Source organism: Staurois parvus, unplaced genomic scaffold (genome assembly GCF_062004578.1).
Source record: "Staurois parvus isolate SC_StPar_1 unplaced genomic scaffold, SC_StPar_1.0 ptg000639l, whole genome shotgun sequence".
In the NCBI taxonomy this organism is placed as follows: domain Eukaryota; kingdom Metazoa; phylum Chordata; class Amphibia; order Anura; family Ranidae; genus Staurois; species Staurois parvus.
The window spans coordinates 1,558,389-1,579,430 of NW_028318435.1; the positions used below are offsets into that span (position 1 = coordinate 1,558,389).

The following is a 21,042-nucleotide window of genomic DNA, read 5'->3' on the forward strand; positions in this document are numbered from 1 at the left end:
TATGCAATAAATAGGCCCAACACCGTAGTATGAGAAACATCCCCATATCATGATGCTTGCGCAACCATGCTTCACTGTCTTCACCGTGTACTGTGGCTTGAATTCAGTGTTTGGGGGTCGTCTGACAAACTGTCTCCGGCCACTAGACCCAAAAAGAACAATCCTACTTTCATCAGTCCACAAAATGTTGCACCATTTCTCTTTAGGCCAGTCAGTGTGCTCTTTGGCAAATTGTAACCTCTTCAGCACATGTCTTTTTTTCAACAGTGGGACTTTGCGGGGGCTTCTTGCAGATAGCTTGGCTTCACATAGGCGTCTTCTAATTGTAACAGTACTCACAGGTAACTTTAGACCTTCTTTGATCTTCCTGGAGCTGATTGTTGGCTGAGTCCTTGCCATTTTGGCTATTCTTCTATCCATTCGAATGGTAGTTTTTCACTTTCTTCCACGTCTTTCAGGTTTTGATTGTCATTTTAAAGAACTTGCGATCATTTTAGCTGAGCAGCCTATCATTTTCTGCACTTCTTTATATGTTTTTCCCTCTCCAATCAACTTTTTAATCAAGGTACGCTGTTCTTCTGAACAGATTCTGGAACGACCCATTTTCCTCAGAATTTCAGAGAGAAATGCACTGTAACCAGCTTGTACAACATTTGCTGCCTTCCTTCCTTAAATAAGGGCAATAATTGCCCACTAATAGAACTCCACACTGCTATTATTTTGAACATGCCCCTTTCAATTAGTGATTCAATTACACAGAATCAGCAGCATGCATGTCATGACTGTTGGGTCTGTTGGATTTCTATTACTCTACTATTCCTGCTAGTAAATTATTTGCCATATAGAAATATCATTTCTACCAAAAATAGTGATTGATCAGGTTAGTGATGTCTGACTGCTATTATTTTGAACACAACTGTATGTATGTAAAGCGCTACGTAAATTGACGGCGCTATATAAGTACCTGAAACAAAATAAAAATAAAGTGCTTACACCCTGATGCAATTAAAAATACATTATCAGTTCAGGAAATGGATAACTTATGTTTTTATATCTGCCTATGTTTTTTACATAAATTTCAGATTCTGATCTAACCTCAGCATAACACAAACCACATCACTCACTTTGGGATTGGAAGTCACAGTGTCATGTATTCAGCGTTTCACAGTGCTGCCAGAATTATGAACTTTTTTACAGGAGAGAGCAGAGTGGGGACCTTGTCAGAGAGCTGCTTCTCTTTTATTTTCCATCTGCAGGCTTGGGCAAAGGTTAATAACTAATCTGGAACCCGTATCTGCTTTAGAGAAAAGTGATATCATCAACCTGGCTAAGCTGTTTGGCTGGGAACCTGGAACACAAAAATGGCAGAATTTCATTCCAAATGTTTTGTCAAGTTCCCATAATACAGTATGCATTTTTACTGTGTATTTTGCCTTTTTTAACTTTTAACAAAATATAAAGAGCATCTAAAACTTATATTGTTCAATTATTCCTGAATAAGCATTTTATATTACCGTTGTCTACTGAAGATGGTAGGTGTCCCATCTCAGAAAGTTGGAGGTTTGATGTAGTGTCTTCATAGACAATAATGTGAGCATTTCTTTTCTAGGCACAGAGGTTATGTGAACAGTTTGTGCTGACATGGCAGAAAAGTAGAGGTATACTTTTATATTACTGAAAGAGACCCTGTCACAAATTGCTCATTTATTTCTTTTTGGAAAGAAATGTGTACAATGCAGTGTAACTATACAGTACATAAATGTGACAAGAACGGAGATGGATGATACGCCATTAAAAAGTCTACAGTTAGCATCCAACAGAATTTGCAGACAGAATGCATCTATTGTTCAGTAGAGTGAACATGTTTGTCTAGTCAGTGCCGAAGATTAAATCATTTTGCAATAGCAGCCAGTCTCTCCCTCTCTAGGGCCAACACAAATGTACTGAACAAATGGTTGTTTGTTTCATGCTCAAAATTAAAAAATGTGTTTCTGATTCCAAGTCACAACTTTTGCACAAAATCATTTTCAATTTGCCCTTTTTTCAAGAAGATGATTATTTTGTTGCATTTTAGACATTTATAGTAACTTGAATATAGACTTGTATTCAAAGTGTGGGTTCTAATTCCTGGCCACGTTTTTTTTGGCAATCCAATATATCAACCTATGTAGACATACAGTATGATTTCCATCATTCACAATAGTAATGATTGTTAGGGCCTAAAGAGTAACTCCATTCTTGTTGAGAGAAAAAATAACATTCCCCTCTAAATGATTAATGTACTTTGCAAGGATTTTAACAAACTTTGCCAAGGATTCCTGCCTTGGTTTTTCTAAAGAGATAGCTGCTTGTCGGTGTCCTTGTGCAAAATGGATGTAAATGGAAGTGATTTTATAACTATCAATCAGTTGCTGCATGTGCAGGAATCTGAGGAAAATTGCAGGGTCTGCATCCCTTTAGACGTAAATTTCTCTTTGGGAATATCTCACCAAAGCTAACCATTTTTTTGCAAGGGATGCCCAAAATCTGAGTGCAGGCTTCTGGAAAAGTCAGTAAGCCAACCACACTAGCAGCCTTCTGTCTTATTTGTCCTGTACCTTTGAACCCTTTGCCCCTCCCATGAACTTCTTGTTAAAGCCATGCCTTTGCACATTCTGTTTGCCTGAGTTTTGTGTCCTCTCCAGCCAATATCTCTCTGGTCTCTCCTGCTGCCATCTGTATCTTCGCTACCACTCGTTACCGACCTTTGGCTTGTTCCTTCACTACATTTCGGCTTGATCCCAACTTGCAACCACTTGTTATTGACCTTTAACTTGTTTACAGAGTACACTTCTGCTTGGTCCCTACTTGCTATATCTGCTACTGGACGCTGGCTTTCTCACCCCCCTGGTGAGGCGATCCTGAGGACCAAGACCTGGTACTAATATGCAAAAGAACCCATGTCCACCATCAGCAGCTCTGGTGAATACCAATTAGTGCTTAGACCCCATAACTTGGGTGAACCCATGTAATCCACCAGGTTGACCTACTTGTGCACATATCCAGCTACTGCTTTAGCTATTGGTCTCTGAGCCTGACTCCTGACCGTGTGATGTTCATTTCAGTGCTGTCATGGTGATCACATGACTTTGTTTATAAACAAAGGATTAGGGCTAGTGCTACAGTTAAGTTATCTTGGCAAAAGAACAAGCCCAGAGTAGTTAAAAGGAGCTACCCCAATCTTCAAGAGCTATGTAAAGGCCTTTGCACCTTGCCCTTAATCCAACTACCCCCTTTCGCCTTACCTTTGACACCAGTGCAGTATGCCAAACTGCATTAGTTTCAATTGCACCTCAACTTTACATATGTAAAGAATGTTACACTGTTTGTGGAGTTGTTGTGATAGCTTACTCTATTTGGGATTAATTACATACAATTTTTTGTTTCCATATATGAGAGTCATAAGAAAGACTTATATTCAGAGGTTTGTATTGATGTAATTTTTTTTAACCACTTGCCTACCAGGCACTTATACCCCCTTCCTTACCAGGCCAATTTTCAGCTTTCAGCGCTGCCGCACTTTGATTGACAATTGCGCGGTCATGCAACATTGTACCCAAATGAAATTTTGATCATTTTTTTCTCACAAATAGAGCTTTCTTTTGGTGGTATTTAATCGCCACTGGGCACTTTACTTTTTGCGCTATAAATTAAAAATGTGCAAAAAATTTGAAAAAAAAAAAAGTTTATTTGTTTCTTTTATAAAATTTTTCAAACAGGTATTTTTTCTCCTTCACTGATTTGCGTTGATGAGGCGGCACTGATGGGCACTGATAGGCGGCACTGATGGGCACTGATAGGCAGCACTAAAGGGCACTGATAGGCAGTACTAATGAGGTGGCACGGATAGGCGGCACTGATAGACAGCACTAATTAGGGGTCACGGATAGGCGGCACTGATATGCAGCACTGATAGGCGGCACTGATAGGTGACACTGATGATGGGTACTGATAGACGGCACTGACTGGCATCACTTCTGGGCACTGACTGGCACAACCCCTGGGCACTGACTGGCAGCACTGCTGGGCGGCACTGGTGGGCGGCACTGGTGGGCGGGCACAGGTGGGTGGCACTGGTGGGCACAGGTGGGTGGCACTGGTGGGCACAGGTGGGTGGGCACAGGTGGGTGGGCACAGGTGGGTGGCACTGCTGGGCACATGTAGGTGGCACTTCTGGGCACAGGCAGAGTGGCACAGGTGGGGGCACTGCTGGGCACAGGTGGGGGCACTGCTGGGCACAGGTGGGGGCACTGCTGGGCACAGGTGGGCGGGGCTAGTGGGCGCACTGCTGGGCGGAACTTGCGGGTGTCACTGCTGGGCACCGATCATCAGGGCACTGATCATCAGTGCCCTGATGATCGGTGCCGATCCCCGCTCTGACAACTGCCGGTTCTCGGCAGTACTTTCCTCACGATCTGACAGCGTGAGGAAAGTGCAGCCGAGAACCGGCACTTGCATTTCCCTGTGATCAGCGTGTCATTGGACACCGCTGATCACGTGGTAAAAGGCCGGTGGGATCGGCCTTTCACCACATCACGTGATCAGCTGTGTCCGTAGGACACAGCGATCACGGAGATCACCGGGTGCGCGCCCCCTGGGGTGCGCAGGAGAGCGCGTTCTGGGAGGACGTCATATGACGTCCACTCAGAACTGGCCGGCCGCGGTGAAGCCGTCATTCGGCTATGCGCGGTCGGCAAGAGGTTAACTGACGGCAACAGTGTGGGTGTCTAGAAGTGTGTCAAAACACTTGGCAAGAAATATATCCCAACAAGAAGTAGTCAAGGAATTGGTCAGCCAATAAACTTCACCTCTGGCTGCATCAGACCTTAAACCCCTTATAGTTAAAGTTGAAAATCAACTAAAGAACATCAAATGTATAAATATTTACTTGTGAGCCACTGTGATTATAAATTATTAAATACTGTGGTTCGCTGACATTATTCACATCCTCATAATCATGTGCAATAGTATCTTACCAAATAACAAAAAAACTGAAATGTCGCGCTCCAAAATTTAAATTAATTAAATATCTCCAAAGAATTCCTAGTCAAGTAAATAATTGACCAAATATATAATCAATTATGCCTTATTCCATAATTACCATCAATACATTAATGTGATAAATATTTCAATTAATTTGTAAAGTAATAAATATAAATTATGCCTTATTAAAAATTATTATAACTTAAATTTGATAAACTCAAATAAATGAATTTATAATTGTGACAGTCCCATAAATCATGATTGTGATCCACAATCGATATTTTCAAAATCCTGTGTGCTCCAATTTGTGACAATAATATACGCTCACCTCCATGTATGCCTAATATTAAATTTAGGCAAACCTCACTTTGTGTCCATATTTTAATCCTGCTGTATTCACTTGCTGAACTGTTGGGATTTGATGGATAATGGGTATCCCCTGGGAGTTCCTTACTGATTCTCTCCTTGTCTGCAGATATGGCTGCTGGGATTTCTCCCTCCTTATGCTGTGTGGTTGCTCCTCCGTCCTTCCGATCCTCTCCTAGATACTCCTCCATGTAAGGTGTATGAAAGAAAGGAGATATAGTGCCTTATCCTTTTTAAAAGCTTTATATAGTGCCCACTATATTGCTTCACTCACTTTTAAATAAAACATCAATCGCTTGTGTACAGAGTCTCCACTGTGTGTGTGTACCGCACACAGCCTATATTCGCCGTCCTGGGTGTGTGGTGACGTCAGAGCCCCTCCCTAAAGAACATGTTGCAACACGATCTCTCCTGGTCTGGTAGACTGGCAGCCTTTAACATGAGAGTATTACCACAACTTCTATACCTGTTTAAGGTACTAACTATCCCCTTAGCAACCCACTACTTCAAAACCCTGTCGCATATATTCTGTAAATTTCTATGGTCAAGTAAAAAAGCTAGATGTATTAAGCTGAATCTGATTATGCACAGATCAATAGGAGGTGCGGGTCTAATGGACATTCATGACTACTACTGGGTAGTCCACATGGACCAGATCAAATATTGGTTCAGAGGTAATGATGATTGAATGACATAGAAACTGCCTTATTACCTACCCCGGACTTGCATACTCTCATTATTGCTGATCTATGGAAACCCTGGGATTTTGGTGACCTATCTCCATCTATACAAGTATCACTGTTGGCATGGAGAACCCTACACAACAAAACTTGCACAACTAGGAATAAGGAAGTCGAATTCCCACTATGAATCCTAGACTTAGTGATCCTAATGCTCTCAACCAGGTCCCTTCCTCTGCATGGCCTGAAAACAATACATGACTTTATCCATGCCTTTAAACCTAAGAATATAGACACCCTACTGCAGGAATATAGCTTACCTAGAGAAGTACACTTTACGTGCTCTCACATCCTACACATTATGACTAAACACCCTATCACACTGCCCTGCACACATCCTAAGGCATGGAATTTCTACATCTCACACGAGCCAAACAAAAAAGGAATCTACATCTTCTACAATCTACTACAAGCCAAGACCACATTTCAAAAAACCATCACAATGCTAAAATCGGAAAAAGATCTCCAAACCCAATTTACTCCCAATCAATGGCGATCGGTTTTCTGAGAGTCCTAGAGTGACCCATTCCATCGCTCATTGGGAGATGATGATCATCATTACCAATAGATGGTACTATACCCCTTATAGGATGGCAAAATTCTCTCCTACCCTAAACCCCATGTGCTGGTGTAACTGTGACCAGGTAGGCCACCTACTTCATATTTTTTGGGAATGTCTCAGCTTAACCAGTTTTTGGAGACAAGTATTCCATTTTATCTCCTCATCTACGGGGATCTTCACTTCCCCAACACCGGGCTTAGCTCTACTTAATATTGGAATAGAGACATACCCATGCCAATTCAGGTCTGTTATCACGCATATACTACTAGCTGCCCGTTCACTTACATTAAGAAAATGGAAATCTGACCAATCTCATAACATATCAGAAGTGATCACATGGTTCAGCTAAATTATACTTTCAATCATTTATTTGCAATCCACTCACTAAACAGTGTTGTTTTTGAGAAAGCCTGGAAAATCTGGACAGACAGACATACTAGTATCTGAGAGAAGCAATAACTCAGGTAGCTTATTATAGTCCTTAATGTTATGTATATTGCTATAGTTTGCGGACGGATAGATATCTGTTTATACTTACTGCTTTTTTTGTTAAGACATTTTCTTTTTTGTTTACAAACGATTTTATTGTACATAAGTAGACAGTAAAACAACAGCACAGTATGAAAGTGATATTGTCCAAAAAAATAAGGCATATTTGAAATGTACAATACATAAAAGTATATTAACATAAGAAAGAAGATAGAGGAAACAAGAAAGTTATAAGTACATGAGATACATAAATGATAAAATAGATTGAGTGATACATCTATCAACAATACATGTCAGCCAATCTTCACCGGGGATGTTGTCAATCATGCAATAAATGTCTACAATCCTTCCATGACTCCCATTTTTTATCGTATAAGTGCATCTTATCCAGTAGTGTATAATGAATGCGTTCCATAAGCATTACAGCGTCAATTCTGTGCAAAACGGAGTCCAAGGGTACAACATTGGACCGCCAATGCAGGGCAATGGACCATAAAGTGGCAATACATAATGTATGTAGCAATCTCAGAGTGGCATCAGGGACCCCTGGGATATGAACCCCCAATAAACAGGTCTGTATGGACAATTGTATCGGGTTGCCCGATAGTGAGGTAGCCACCTCAGATATTTTACGCCAGATCAAAGATATATTCGGGCAATCCCAAAATATATGGACCAAAGTACCTGTGCGGCCACAGCCCCGGAAACATAAAGGGGATGTTTGTGGAAATAATGTATGTAGTCTGGACGGAGTATAATACCATCTGGTTAAAACTTTAAGGGCCGTCTCACGAACCGAAAGAGATCTAGAGCTCTTGCATATATTATCCACCATGGAGTCCCAATCCTCATCCGAAAAAGTGATACCACAATCCTCCTCCCACCTCTGTCTGTACAAAGGAGGAGCATGAAAAAGACAGATCAAAAATTGGTGATAAAGATCTGAAATAAGACCCCTACCTCTAGGAGAATCACGGCTGACACGCTCAAAAAAAGAGATCGGAGAAGATGGGGTAAGGCCAAAGTGCGCATTAAAAAAGTGCCTAATCTGTCTATAACGAAGGTACTCACGAAGAGGAACATCAAATAACACACGCAGCATATCGAAGGTAATATAAGATCCTCCTCTTTGGAAATCTGATAATCTGATAAAGGATCGATCATACCACCAATGAAACATGTGAGGGGAAGAAAAGGCTACAACAACAGTAGGATCGCCAAAAAAAGAGCACCTGGGGGAGTATGAGAGACTAAACTCAACTTAGCCTTGTATTTAGACCAAAGTGTCAGCGAGTGGGTCACTATAGAGTTATGAAAAGTAAGCGATCGGGGGGAGATTTTAGACCATAAAATTCCTGGTAAATAAAAAGGACGTATCGACTGAGACTCAAACTTAATCCATGGAATTTGAGAGTTAATAGTAGCCCATTGTGATAATTGCGCAAAACGAGCCGAGAGGTAATATAGCCAAAAGTTGGGAAGACCAAGACCTCCCGTCCGTTGTGAGCGATACAAAATGGATGAGGCAAAACGTGGATGCTTATTTCCCCAAATAAAATTGTTAATAGTCCGCTGAAAATGATCCAAAAACGTTTTTGAAACCGGAACTGGAAGTGCTCTAAAAAGATAAAGTAATTTGGGCAAGATATTCATTTTAACCGCCGTGACTCTACCCAGAAAGGAGATATGATAACCATGCCAAATCTTCAGTAGAGTAGAGAGACGTAACACACATGGTGGATAATTAGCCGTAAACATATCTGAGTATCTGGGAACAAGATTAATCCCCAAATAGGATATCCTGTCCTTGACCCAGCGAAATGGAAAAGAACTACGGAGAGATGCACTTAGGGAGTCAGGAACATTAACAGGCATAATTACCGATTTGGTAAAATTAACGGTGAGACCTGACACTTTAGCAAAATCATTCAATACGACACACAAATTAGGCAAAGAAGTCAACGGGTTAGTAATAAAAAGCATAACATCATCAGCATACATGCTCAGCTTAAAATGTGAAACTAATAATGAGTAGCCAGAAATATCCGAATGTGATTTGATCACCAAAGCCAAAGGTTCCAACACCAGCGCAAACAAAAGGGGCGAAAGAGGACAACCCTGACGGGTACCTCTACCCAATGTAAAAAAGTCAGAGTTACAGCCAGGAAGCCTTATTCTTGTTTTAGGAGAGTCGTATAGGGCATGTATGCCTGCCAAAAACCCATCACTGAAGCCCATTTTCTGTAGCAAGGAGAACAGGTAGGGCCAAAGAACACTGTCAAAGGCCTTGTTTATGTCCAAACTCATCAGCAGAACCTCTTTGGAATGTAAATTGGCATCTTGAATAACGTTTAGAGTGAGACGAATGTTATCAGTAATAAATCTTTCGGGAATAAAACCGGACTGGTCTGGTGAAACCAAAGAGGAGATGATAGGAGCCAACCTGTTCGCCAAAATGTGGCTAAATATCTTCAGATCGTTATTCATTACTGAGATTGGTCTATAGTTTTGCGGCAAACAGTGGTCTTTCTGTGGCTTGGGTATTAGAGACATGTTAGCTAACAACATCTCCTCGGGGAACTTACCCCCCTGTAAAACATCATTAAATAATGTTATCAAGTATGGAGCCAATATAGAGGTGAAATGTTTAAAATAGCTAGCAGTAAATCCATCAGGACCCGGTGCAGTAGAGCGTTTCAGCGTACCTATCGCACATGTTATTTCCTCCAAAGTACAGGCAATCTGAGAAGGTGTGAGAGCAGGAAGGGGTATAGAATCTAGCCATGAATCTGATAGAGAAACAGAATCCGACTGTGGAGAAGCCAATAGTTTAGAATAAAAATTTTCAAAAATACCCAATACTTCCCGAGGTAAAGATGAGATAGCACCTGAATTAGTACGCAATTTATACACGTGTGGGGGGCGCAAAGAATGGTTCAATTTCCTTGCAAACATGGTAGATGCTGAGTTGCTATGTAATAGGAACGAGGCCTTCGACCAGCGGAGGGCCTTTTCAGTTTTTTGGGAAAGTAGGGCATTCAGTTCCAAGCGTTTTTGGGACAATAGCTGTTTATTGAGTAAAGATGGATTAGCCACATGGCTTCTATAGTGTGCTTCTAATTCTCGGGTTAGAAGTAGTATCTGCTGCCAACGTTTTTTATTTCTGGCCGAAGCCATAGAGATAAGTCGGCCTCGTAGGACCGCCTTGTGGGCTACCCAGAGTGTGGCTGGGGAAATATCAGGAGTTGAATTAGATTGAAAGTATTCCTTAAGAGACGTAACCACCTCCTGGCGAGAGTCAGTATCCGTTAACATAGAATCATTAAGTCTCCATGAAAAGGGAGTAGGTGCCAATCCCACAAACGTGATAGATAAGGCCATAATACTGTGATCCGACCAAGTGCTCAAGTGAATACTAGCTATCCTAGAATTAGCTAGCAAAATAGGGGTACAATAGATATAGTCTAGTCTAGCATAAGAGTCATGTGGGTGGGAATAAAATGTGTAATCCCTGGCACCCATGTTATGCGCTCTCCAGGCATCCACCAACTGGAGAGCATCTAGTTTCTTAGTAAGGGATTTTGGGAAAGCTTGGGAAGTTGGGAAGTGTGCGAGCAGGAGCTACGGTCCAAAAGAGGATTTGCCACCAGATTAAAATCACCACCCACCAATAGATGGGGGGACAAAAATTTATCCAGAGCACCAAAAAATTTAGAAAAAAAGGTAGCTTGTGCTGAATTCTGTGCATAGACATTAGCAATAGTAAGTTCTCGACCTGAAAGGGTGCCTTTAAGAATGATAAACCTACTGTCCGGATCACGATACACATGTTGTACCTCAAAGGGGAATGAGTTATGTAGAAAGATGGCCACTCCCCTACTCTTGGAGGAATGCAGGGTATAATACCCCTGCCTATAGGATCTATGAAAATATGTCGGGTGCTTTGCGGCTGCAAAATGTGTTTCCTGTAATAAGGTAATTTTGGCTCCCAGTCGTTTATATTGAAGAAAGGCTGTTTTGCGCTTGTTTGGTGAATTGAAACCCTGGACATTATGCGAAATACATTGAATTACCATAATAAACAGAGCTTGCGACTATCATCATAAAACTACACATTACAAGGATATCCCCTAAAATTATTTGGCTAGACATAGAAATCCGCAGGTCTACAGCAGACAGACGTACAGGTGGCAGAACCAGCCCAGAAGACCCCCCGGCCCCAATATGGGGGCCGTGACGTCCACAGACCGACACAATACCATCCTCATGCACTAAAGTTTTGAGAAAAGAGAGTACAAAAAACAATAGAGAGGAGATTTTAATAGCTCCTACAATTGAGAAGGTAACTGAAGAACATGGATCAGGCAGAAAAGTTATCATACCTGATAAAACAAAAAGTTCAAATCTTAAGGGGCCAAATGGGCCCAAACCCTGTCTCCCTAAAACATGGAAAACGGAGCTGCCACCCCTCAATCGGGCGGCGACACCTCCGGCCATGTCAGGAGGCAGGGTGGGGTAACGTGTCGAAGAGTTGTGAAACCATAAACCAATGGGCATCATTAGGAGAGTCCGAGGACCCTTGTTATACCTTAACTCGTCCAGCTATCAATGCAAGGCACACATAATACTTAGAAATACTAAATTATCACAGCAGTAACCATAGAAATACACATCCTGACAACGTAAGATATAAAGAGCAAAATCCGTGTCCCAATTCTTGGGAAAGTAATAAGAGACCATAGGCAGGACCAAGGACCGTCAAACAGTGGGTAGTAGGCAAGTGAGAATGGATCTGTCAGCCCGGATCCTGTCTGACTCTCCTTCTATCCCTCCGTGGAGAGGGGGTATGCCAAATGGGAGAGATACGAGGGGTGGAGGGCGGACGTTGAGGTGATGGGGCATCCGCTAGGCCTAATTTGGCCAAGATTGCTCTACCTTCAGAAGGGGATGTAGCCATATATGTGCTCCCATTATGCGGAACTATCAACTTAAAGGGGAAGCCCCATTTGTAGCGGATACGAGCTGAGAACAGAACCGTTGTAACTTCTTTCATTTTTCTACGCCTCTCCAACGTGGCCGGGGAAACATCCGGAAAGATTTGTAGAACCGAACCCTCAAAGGATATCGTTGGAGTATTGCGAGCAGCTCTGAGTATTTCTTCTTTGGTTAAAAAATCCTTCATACACAGGATAATATCCCTAGGCGGCTTGTCAGTAGGAGGCTTAGGGCGCAGGGCTCTATGAATGCGGTCACAGGCAAAAGACCCAGGATCACGATCCGGGAGGAGTGACTTAAATAATTTGATCACGGTTAAGGAGAGGTCAGACATAGACTCCGGGATTCCCCTGATTCGCAGATTATTCCTGCGATTGCGATTATCAAGATCCTCAACCTGCGCCTGCAGTTGAAAAAAGGCCGTTTGTAAATTATCATGCTCCTTGGAAAGTTCACCATAGGCCAGGCTAAGTTCATCGTGTTTGGTTTCTAAGCGGTCTGTCCTGGAGCCCAGCGCGGCTATTTCCTGAGAGAGAACATTAGTGCTTTTATGCAATTCTGATTGAAATTTGGCGGCTAGTTTGGCGTACATAGATTCCAAGCAGGACTCCAAGTCCCCTTTTGTGAGTTGCTGTGTATTTTTGCTGACCAAGGCCGATAAAGGAGCTGTGGTATCCTGTGTGGGATCGGACAGGGATGCTCGCTCTGTATTGACTGGAGACATGCCGCAAATTTCGTGTGCCTTAAGTAGGTATGTTGTGAGGGACTTCTGGGCTTGTCCCTTTTTTTTCTTGGTGGACGGCATACAGGGAGTCTCCTGGGGGTGATCAACTGAAAATAGGATAATGAATGGAGATTATGACCCCAGGGGACCTATAACGCCCAAAATAGGTCTAGGGTTGTAGTTACATGAAAGCCGTCAAAACCGTCTGCGAGGACATTATATGGTAAAAATATTTAATAAGCCATGGAAGGGTAGAGAGGTCATAGATCGCAGCAACCAACAGAGATATCACACCGGAGCAGGATGATGGCACCAGATCCCAACTTAAGATACAAGAGGGACAAATGGGAAGCAGAGGACCTCAAGTACCAGGCACAGGGCCCTCCAGGGAGACACCCTCCGGGGCGGTATTAAGGCCTCAGTAGGCCTCTGAGCCCAACAGGGGCTGTGGTCACTGAAGATGATGGGCTCTGGGGTCAGCAACGTGAGGCCCGCTCCCCAAATCACTGCAGGGGGATCTGATGACAGGAGGCCACCCGCACCCCTTACTCACTGTGACCGGATGAAGGAGGCTCCCGACAGGCACTGTAGGCCGCAAGTGCCGCTTCCACCGCGGGGAGCAGCAACACTCAGCGGCGTCTCTCCCCCAGCTCCAGCAATGCAGAGGGCGCTGCGGATGTCCCCTGGTGATCTCCCACAACCCGGATGGCAGCGGGTACCGACGGGAGTGTAGATGGGAGGCGCCGGAGCACCGGCCCACGCGGCCGTACCAGGCCGCGGACGTCTGCCGCCACGAGGGGCGGAAATATCACCCGGAGTCCACCCCCCAGGGATCGGGGATGCTACCCGGGCCTTCCGCCGTCTCTCTGTGATCCGCTGCCGCACGGATGGCAGCAGATTCAAAAGTTCGGCGCCGGAGCTCCGGATTATGCGGCCGCTCCGGTCGCCATCTTGGACACGCCCCTTGTTAAGACATTTTCAATGCTATTGAACACTTTTGAAGCAACATATACATATATACCTTATGTTGCTGATCTGTATCACTACCGGTTTTTGCATTGTGTACCCTCCCTTGTCTATATGTACTTTATACCCTAATAAAAATGTATTGAAAAAAAAAAGATCTATGACTGTTTACTGCCCCTTCATTTATATATTCTGTGATTTGGTTGATTTGGACAATTTATGCTAATCTTTGAAACAGTTGTGGATTAAACTGTATGATGTTCTTTAAAACATTTAAAATAGAATATGTTTTTAAAAAAGACAGTAGTTCTAGTCCATCTCTACTGTATCCAAAATGTATAAATTTAGTTATACTTTAAGCAAGCACTCCTGTAGTTTCCCAAGGCTACAGTGCAAAATTATATATCTATGCCCAGCAGAGTCTGCACATATTTTTCTATAAAAACTCTATCCCACAAACCCTCCCTGTTTTATGGTGAAAAGAGAACAAGATCTAAAAAATACAAAAGATCCATGTGCTCCACCTGTTGGAAAGTTTCTGAAAGCAATGAGTATTACTGACACTAATTATCACTGTTCACTACACAGACTGATTGTTAATGCCAACACATAAATAATGGTGTGCAAAAACCCAATTTAAGGGATCATTCACACAATAAAGCATGCAGAAATGTGTGCTGCCATGAATTTTTAAATGTTCTGTGTAGTTTGAAAGGATTTAATTGAGGTTTTGAATGGGACTTGTAGGGTACTGTATTCATCAGTGTTCCACTTTTGACAATGTGAAAAGCTGCAGTGTATATACGACATGAGCATGATCCATTTAAATTAGACTCTCCATTGCACTGCATTTTGGCCGCCTTAATGCATGCAGAGTAGCATAACCAGTGTGAACAAGTCACAAGATATAAATATTTGCATTATAATTGCATTATCTGATAATGTAATATGTTATGTTTGAAATGTTATAAAAAATAGACCTCTTATTTCTTACATGTCTGTTATTTTGCTTCATTTGATTATTAAACACCTGCAGGCTTATTCAGTATAAGGGGATGAGTGCAGCATCCCCTAACAACCAATAATGCTCACTTTACTGAAGCCAGACCGGCACAAATTGGATATTAATTGGTTGTTTTGGATACTATGTACTGTTGTGTTGAATAACGCAATTGCTCAATGCCTTGGAGCATTTTCCATAATAATTTTTTGTAGTTCGTAAGATGACACTCTGTTTTTTCCAACCTTACTACAAAAAAGTCCTATTCATGAAAATGGTAGTGTCCATTTTGAAAATGCTATAGCCATCTGTACAATTTCAATATTGGAATCAAAGAAAGATTTGATAAGAATTTTGCCTGTAGTTTTTGATGTGTTCTAAGGAATGCCAGCTGTGAAGGTTGAATGTGAGCATTATTAAATTACCAAGAGAGGTTAGGAGAGCTTGGACCTCTTTCAAAAAAGAGGTCATCATGCTGCTCCTTAGGCCTTTGAAAATGTTCAGCACAGGTTACTTGAAACATATACTGCAAGTTGGTTGTTAGACTTCCAAAATCCCTATGGCACTAACATTAGTAGTCTCTGTCATGGGGTCCTGTGATCTGGCTGTACTCGGAGAATACATTGCAACATTGTTGTGATACATATAGAGCAGGTTAATGCAAAAACAAATATTCTGGCATGCAATGCACTTATCAGGTGTTTGACAAGCTTGGATAATTGCTATGGGGCTAACATGTCGGTCAAATAAGATATTTTGTTTTATGTGGCTTCTAAACTGTAAAGGTCTCATATTTATCAAAGCAAGTATTTCTTTATAGCCCCTGGCACATTTTTTTTAATGCAGCTTTAATACAAGTTAGAGATTCACGTGTATATCAAGGTTTTAAACTCAATCCCTTGGCAATTCCAAATGAGTTTATTATGTTGCTCATACACTGCATGTGTTTCTGCCATTGAAACTGCTGAGTTTCAAGATTTGTATATTAAAACTATTGACTTGATTCCAGCACAGCAGGAATCAGAATACCTGCATCTACTGGCACTTTTAACATGACTGTAACACATGAAAAATGCCAGAGCAAACATATGAAAACCTGAATGATCCAGATGTTTAGCACTGGACAGCTAAATATTTTACTTAATCTTTCAGCTATGATAATTACATTTTTCTTTACTTTCACCTAGCTGGGTAAAAAAGAGATCTGCTATTTCACCATTGATGGTCAGTCTATTCAGTATAAGGGGCCTCAAGTGTGGTCCATGACATCACCTAAGATTACACATATTATTTAACATACTTGTTCAGAAGACTGTCAGAGAATGTGGATATACTACAGGACTTTGGGTATGCTGCAGAAGGGGCTCAGATGGCAGAAATGCTTTAAGAGTGTTTAGAGACTGCGACTTGCTGCAGGAGATTGTAAGAGACTAGAAATATTACAAAAGTAAGTCATTTTTGGTTAACCTAATAGTACTAAAAGTTTGTTGAGCATTTTAACAAAAAAGACAATATAGAAGTAGAACACACTGTAAGGGTGGTCACCGCCAATTACTGACCAAAGAGTGTTCATCAAGATAAAGTTTCAACAACCCGAAATGCAAATGTGTTGGGATAGGATAGTATTAGAAAGTAAAGGTGGGTGGCATTAAATGAAGAGGAACATGAAAAAAGTGGGGTTAGGAGAACCACTGAAAAGAGGCAACCTTGACATGTAAGTCATAGATGGAGAAGTCCATAGGATCGGAGCTGGTTCCTAAAGCAGTCAGTCCTCATGTAGTGTATCCAGAAACTCTAAGCCATCAGTTCTCCAATGCATTTTAAATAGGTTGTTTCAATAATCCATTCCTTGATAGGAGGGTTAATGTATCTCTCGTGTCTAGCTATTATTGTTCAAACTGCAGTAAGAAAAAAGTGGAGAAGGCCTTACTCCACTCCTCCAGAAGTAGAGAGAGAAGGGTCAATTTCCAGTGTTCCCTTAAAGGATAAGTTTACCTTTTGGACCATTTTACACCCATATTCAAGGTGTAACATGTTACAATCTGACCGGGCCCACACCCCCCGATGCCCGCTGTGACAGCTAGCGGGGGATCTTCTCCCTCTTCGCTAGCTGTCACAATTTTGAAAAAACTTGGCTGTGTTTGGCTCCATATCACTTGTTTACAGCATTCTGTGAATGGGAAAACTACAGGTCCCGGCAGCCTTTGTGGCTGTCAGCTTGTAGTTTTCAATGAATTGCCACGATGCCCCACAGTGGTGTGGTAGTTAATTGAGCCTTCCTGTCAGTAGTATCTGCTTGATCATACGGGATGTACAAGCAACCAAATATACTGACAGCTCAGGGGGAGACTTGCATGGCACCAGTGATCTGCTGATCGCTGGTGCAATGCTTAAGAGGCTCCATAAACAAAAAATAATAAATGCACATTTTTTTTACCTGCCAAAAAATGTACATTTATTATTTTTCGTTAAACGGTGAACTTATCCTTTAATAGATAGACCTGTCACTTGTTCATATACACGCTGCATCCAGAAGAGCACCCCCAGCAGAAACAGTCTAATATTTTTCTTTCACTGGTCTGAGTAGGGACCTAGACAGGTACATTACTGACTTCTGGCTCCTGTACAATACGTACATAAGGGTAGTATGTAACTCTTATAAATACAGTGATCAGTGAAGCGCTACATTACAGTAATAAATTACAACATTAAATCAATAAAATATGAGTATAAATAAGTTAATTTATCTTCATTGAAATGCTTCCATCCTTCCGTATGCAAATACTCCACCACCAGATGTCTGCTCACCTCCAGCAATATGACCTCACATAATACTATGTTTGGTCTAACTGTGCTTTTGGTCCCCGTACTGACACTGTAAATCAACTTGATGGACCCCAGCTATCATTCAAAACTCATCCAGAATTTAGCTCCAACCATCACATCACGGTTGTGACTGCTCAGTTACAGATATACATTCTCGTGTAATCCAGGAACCAATGTCAATGTAATCATTTCTGCCATAGGATTTGTATTTCTGTTCATCCAGTTCTGAAATTTACATAGCACTGGCACCATAGACACCCCTGTCTGGTAGGGCAGAAGACCTCTTAGGCTGCTGGTTTGGCATCAGAGCCTTAGACAGGCAGTTGCTTTTTGTAGGTTAATGTTTCTTAATGTAGAAGCTGCAGCTTGAAAAAAAAAACTTCATCGTTGGTGTTTTTTTAATTTTTTTTCACCAGAGTCGAAGAACTAAAAGAACTTGGTGATCTCTCTCCACATTGGGACAACCTGCGGCAAAACGTTATAACTCATTATGAAGAGATGGTTTCCATCTACAAGGAAAGCCTTGCAGAGCTAGAAAAATATACAGGTACAATGCTATTTCTTTGTAATACTAATTCTGTATGCATTCATCTTTTTCGTGTAAGGTGTGGTTGAGGTATACAAGTAGACTGTTGTTTAAGTTAGTTTAGTACTCATAAGAGAAGTTTGCCCTGTGATCACTGTTTAATGACATGGTTCACAAAGTAGTGTTGTAAAGTAACTTGTAGCTAAATCTAAATTTTCAACACTAGCTAAATAAAAACCTTAATAAAACCAATGTTATTCTGTCCCAAAGCAATACTTAGGCAATTTAGGGATTCCCCAAGGGACTAATGCTAAGTATCTCTGGCACTGAAAGCCTTTCTTTATTGCACATGGAGTCTACCCTGCTGTGTGCATAATGCAGAGTGTGTGTGTGTGTGGGGGGGGGGGGGGGGCAGGAGTGTGTAACATATGGAGTGCAGGGGTCAGGAGTAGGTAGGGGCACATAGTGCAGAGGTTAGGAGCAAGTTACACACAGAGTGCAGGGGTTAAAAGTAAGCACACAGTCTATTACCCCATGATAAAAAGCTAGAAAAAACACAAATAAACATGCTGTTAAAATATGGTGAGGAAGGACAGAGGATAGGGAGCCTGTGATTACTTTAACCACTTGCCCTCCTGAGGATTTACCCCCCTTCCTGACCAGGCCATTTTTGGCATTACGGCGCTGCTTTACTTTAACTGACAATTGCGCGGTCATGCAATGCTGCACCCAACTGAAATTTACGTCCTTTTTTTCACATGAATTGAGCTTTCTTTTGGTGGTATTTGATTGCCTGTGCATTTTTAATTTTTTGCGCTATAAAAAAAAGACCGACAATTTTGAGAAAGAAACAATATTTTTGTCTTTTTGCTATTAAACATATCAAGTAAAAAAAATTAAAAAAATCAAATGTAATAAATTTAGGCCAAAATGTATTCTGTTACATGTCTTTGCTAAAAAAAAATCCCAATACGTGTAAATTAATTGTTTTATGTGAAAGTTATAGCGTTTACAAATGGCGGTATGTATACTGGGATTTTTTTTATTTTTACTAGTAATGGCGGTGATCAGCGACTTATAGCAGGACTGCGGCAGACATTTTGACACTGGGGGGGAACTGACTTGGTGTCACTGACATCCCCAGTGACACCAATACAGTGATCAGTGCTAAAAAAAAGCACTGACATTGTAGTAATGGCACTGGGCAGGAAGGGGTTAACATGAGTGGCGATCAAAGGGTTAACTGTGTGCTGGGTGTCTTTTACTGTGAGGTGGTGTCTGTATGCTTCACTGTAAGCACACTGCTTTGGATGGCTGTGCTGTGCACAGCCATCTGAAGCAGTGTGCCCAAGCTGACAGGGAGGAGAATTGTTAGTAGACAAAACAGTTATCCTCCCCATTGGAGGTCCTCGGTAATCACTGGGTGCCAGTGAGTAATCATCGGCTGGGACCCGGTGATTGACAGCCACGGCCGCGTATGGCGGCATGAGTACGGTGCACGCCCCCTACCCGGAAATGCAAAATCGCGCATATATACGTGATTTTGCGCACCCGTGCCGCCCTGTAGCAGTATTTCTGCTATAGGGCGGTCGAGAAGCGGTTAAAGCTACTGCATATCCAGTAATCAGCATCAAGGATGTATAAGAGAAGGGGGAGAGAGGATAGCCCACACTTTCTCCCTACTTTCCCCCCCTTCCCAGAGTTTGCTTTGCGATCCATTCATTGTCTGTAAGAGGAAAGGAGAGATGCTCACCATTCATGCACTGCTCTTCTCTATCTGATGTCCTTAGAAAGGCTTGTACCCATCTATGGCCAAAAGATATTGATTTCTGATTGGATGTTATAAGTTAGTGCTGTTTAAACATTCAAAAATTACCGCTGCCCTGAAGTCGCAAACAATGAGTTTTTATTATGGTATGTTTCTAATATTTTTTTAATTGCATGCTCACTTTGTTTTCTCGTTACTTGAATAATACTGAAGGTTTTCAGTAACATTATAAATTAAAGAAATAATCTCAGCCAGCTTTTACAATAGCATGTTTTCTTAAATTCAGATGATCAAAAATAAAGACTCAAGCACAGAGAACACTTGTTTTCGGTGGTTATAGTACCAGTCTCATTGTCTTTTTGTATTGTTTATCAGCAATCCAACTAGATGAGCATACATTTAAGACCCTTAGGATTCTTTATGGTTAGTATGGCTGCCAATAGACAGCATAGTGAAGTAAGCATTCAAAAGGGATTATTTCTTGTTATATTGCTCAAAACAACTGACATCAGGGGAATGCGTTTACTAAAAAGGCATTATCTTGTGTTTGCATTGACTGTATATGCTAATAATACTAGTACCCTCTGGGTGCATGGACTACAGCTGAAAGCATGCCACTCTTTCTAGTGGACTTAGTGGACTCTTGGCAGGCTTCCTGAAGCAGCATTGGCATTCTTTTATTACTGAGAAATGTCCCTAAAAAACCTTTTTGCACAAATGCCACACTGCAAAATAACATAAAAAGTTACTAGGAACAAGATAGTACACCAAGGAGTGAAATATTGAAGCAAGGTCCTTGCATTCATTATTCTTATTTTGACAAGTCAATAAAAATGAGCTGTACTTCAGCTTTTGGCTTTATGCTATATTTTAAGAGCAGCCAAAACATAATGTGTGATAAATGTACCATCATTTTCACCATGCTGAGCCCCTGTTGAAGACAGCAGGGGATGTCTGTCACTTAAAATGCATTAGCATATCTGCACATTAAATACTGCTCTGTAGATTACTGAGAAGGTGCATGCTGGGATGCAGCAATAAAAAAAAATCTTTTCATT

The 21,042-nt window shown here is 41.6% G+C and overlaps 1 protein-coding gene across 5 annotated transcripts in view; it reads left to right on the forward strand.

Annotated features, from left to right (window-relative positions):
* INPP4B (inositol polyphosphate-4-phosphatase type II B) overlaps positions 1-21,042 on the forward strand; it is an 823,047-nt gene that overhangs the window by 602,795 nt on the left and 199,210 nt on the right. For all 5 annotated transcript variants that reach the window (XM_089693869.1, XM_089693867.1, XM_089693868.1 and 2 more), the window contains one exon: positions 18,107-18,237. In XM_089693869.1, the coding sequence (XP_089549995.1) occupies positions 18,107-18,237 (131 nt within the window). The remainder of the gene's footprint in view (positions 1-18,106; positions 18,238-21,042) is intronic.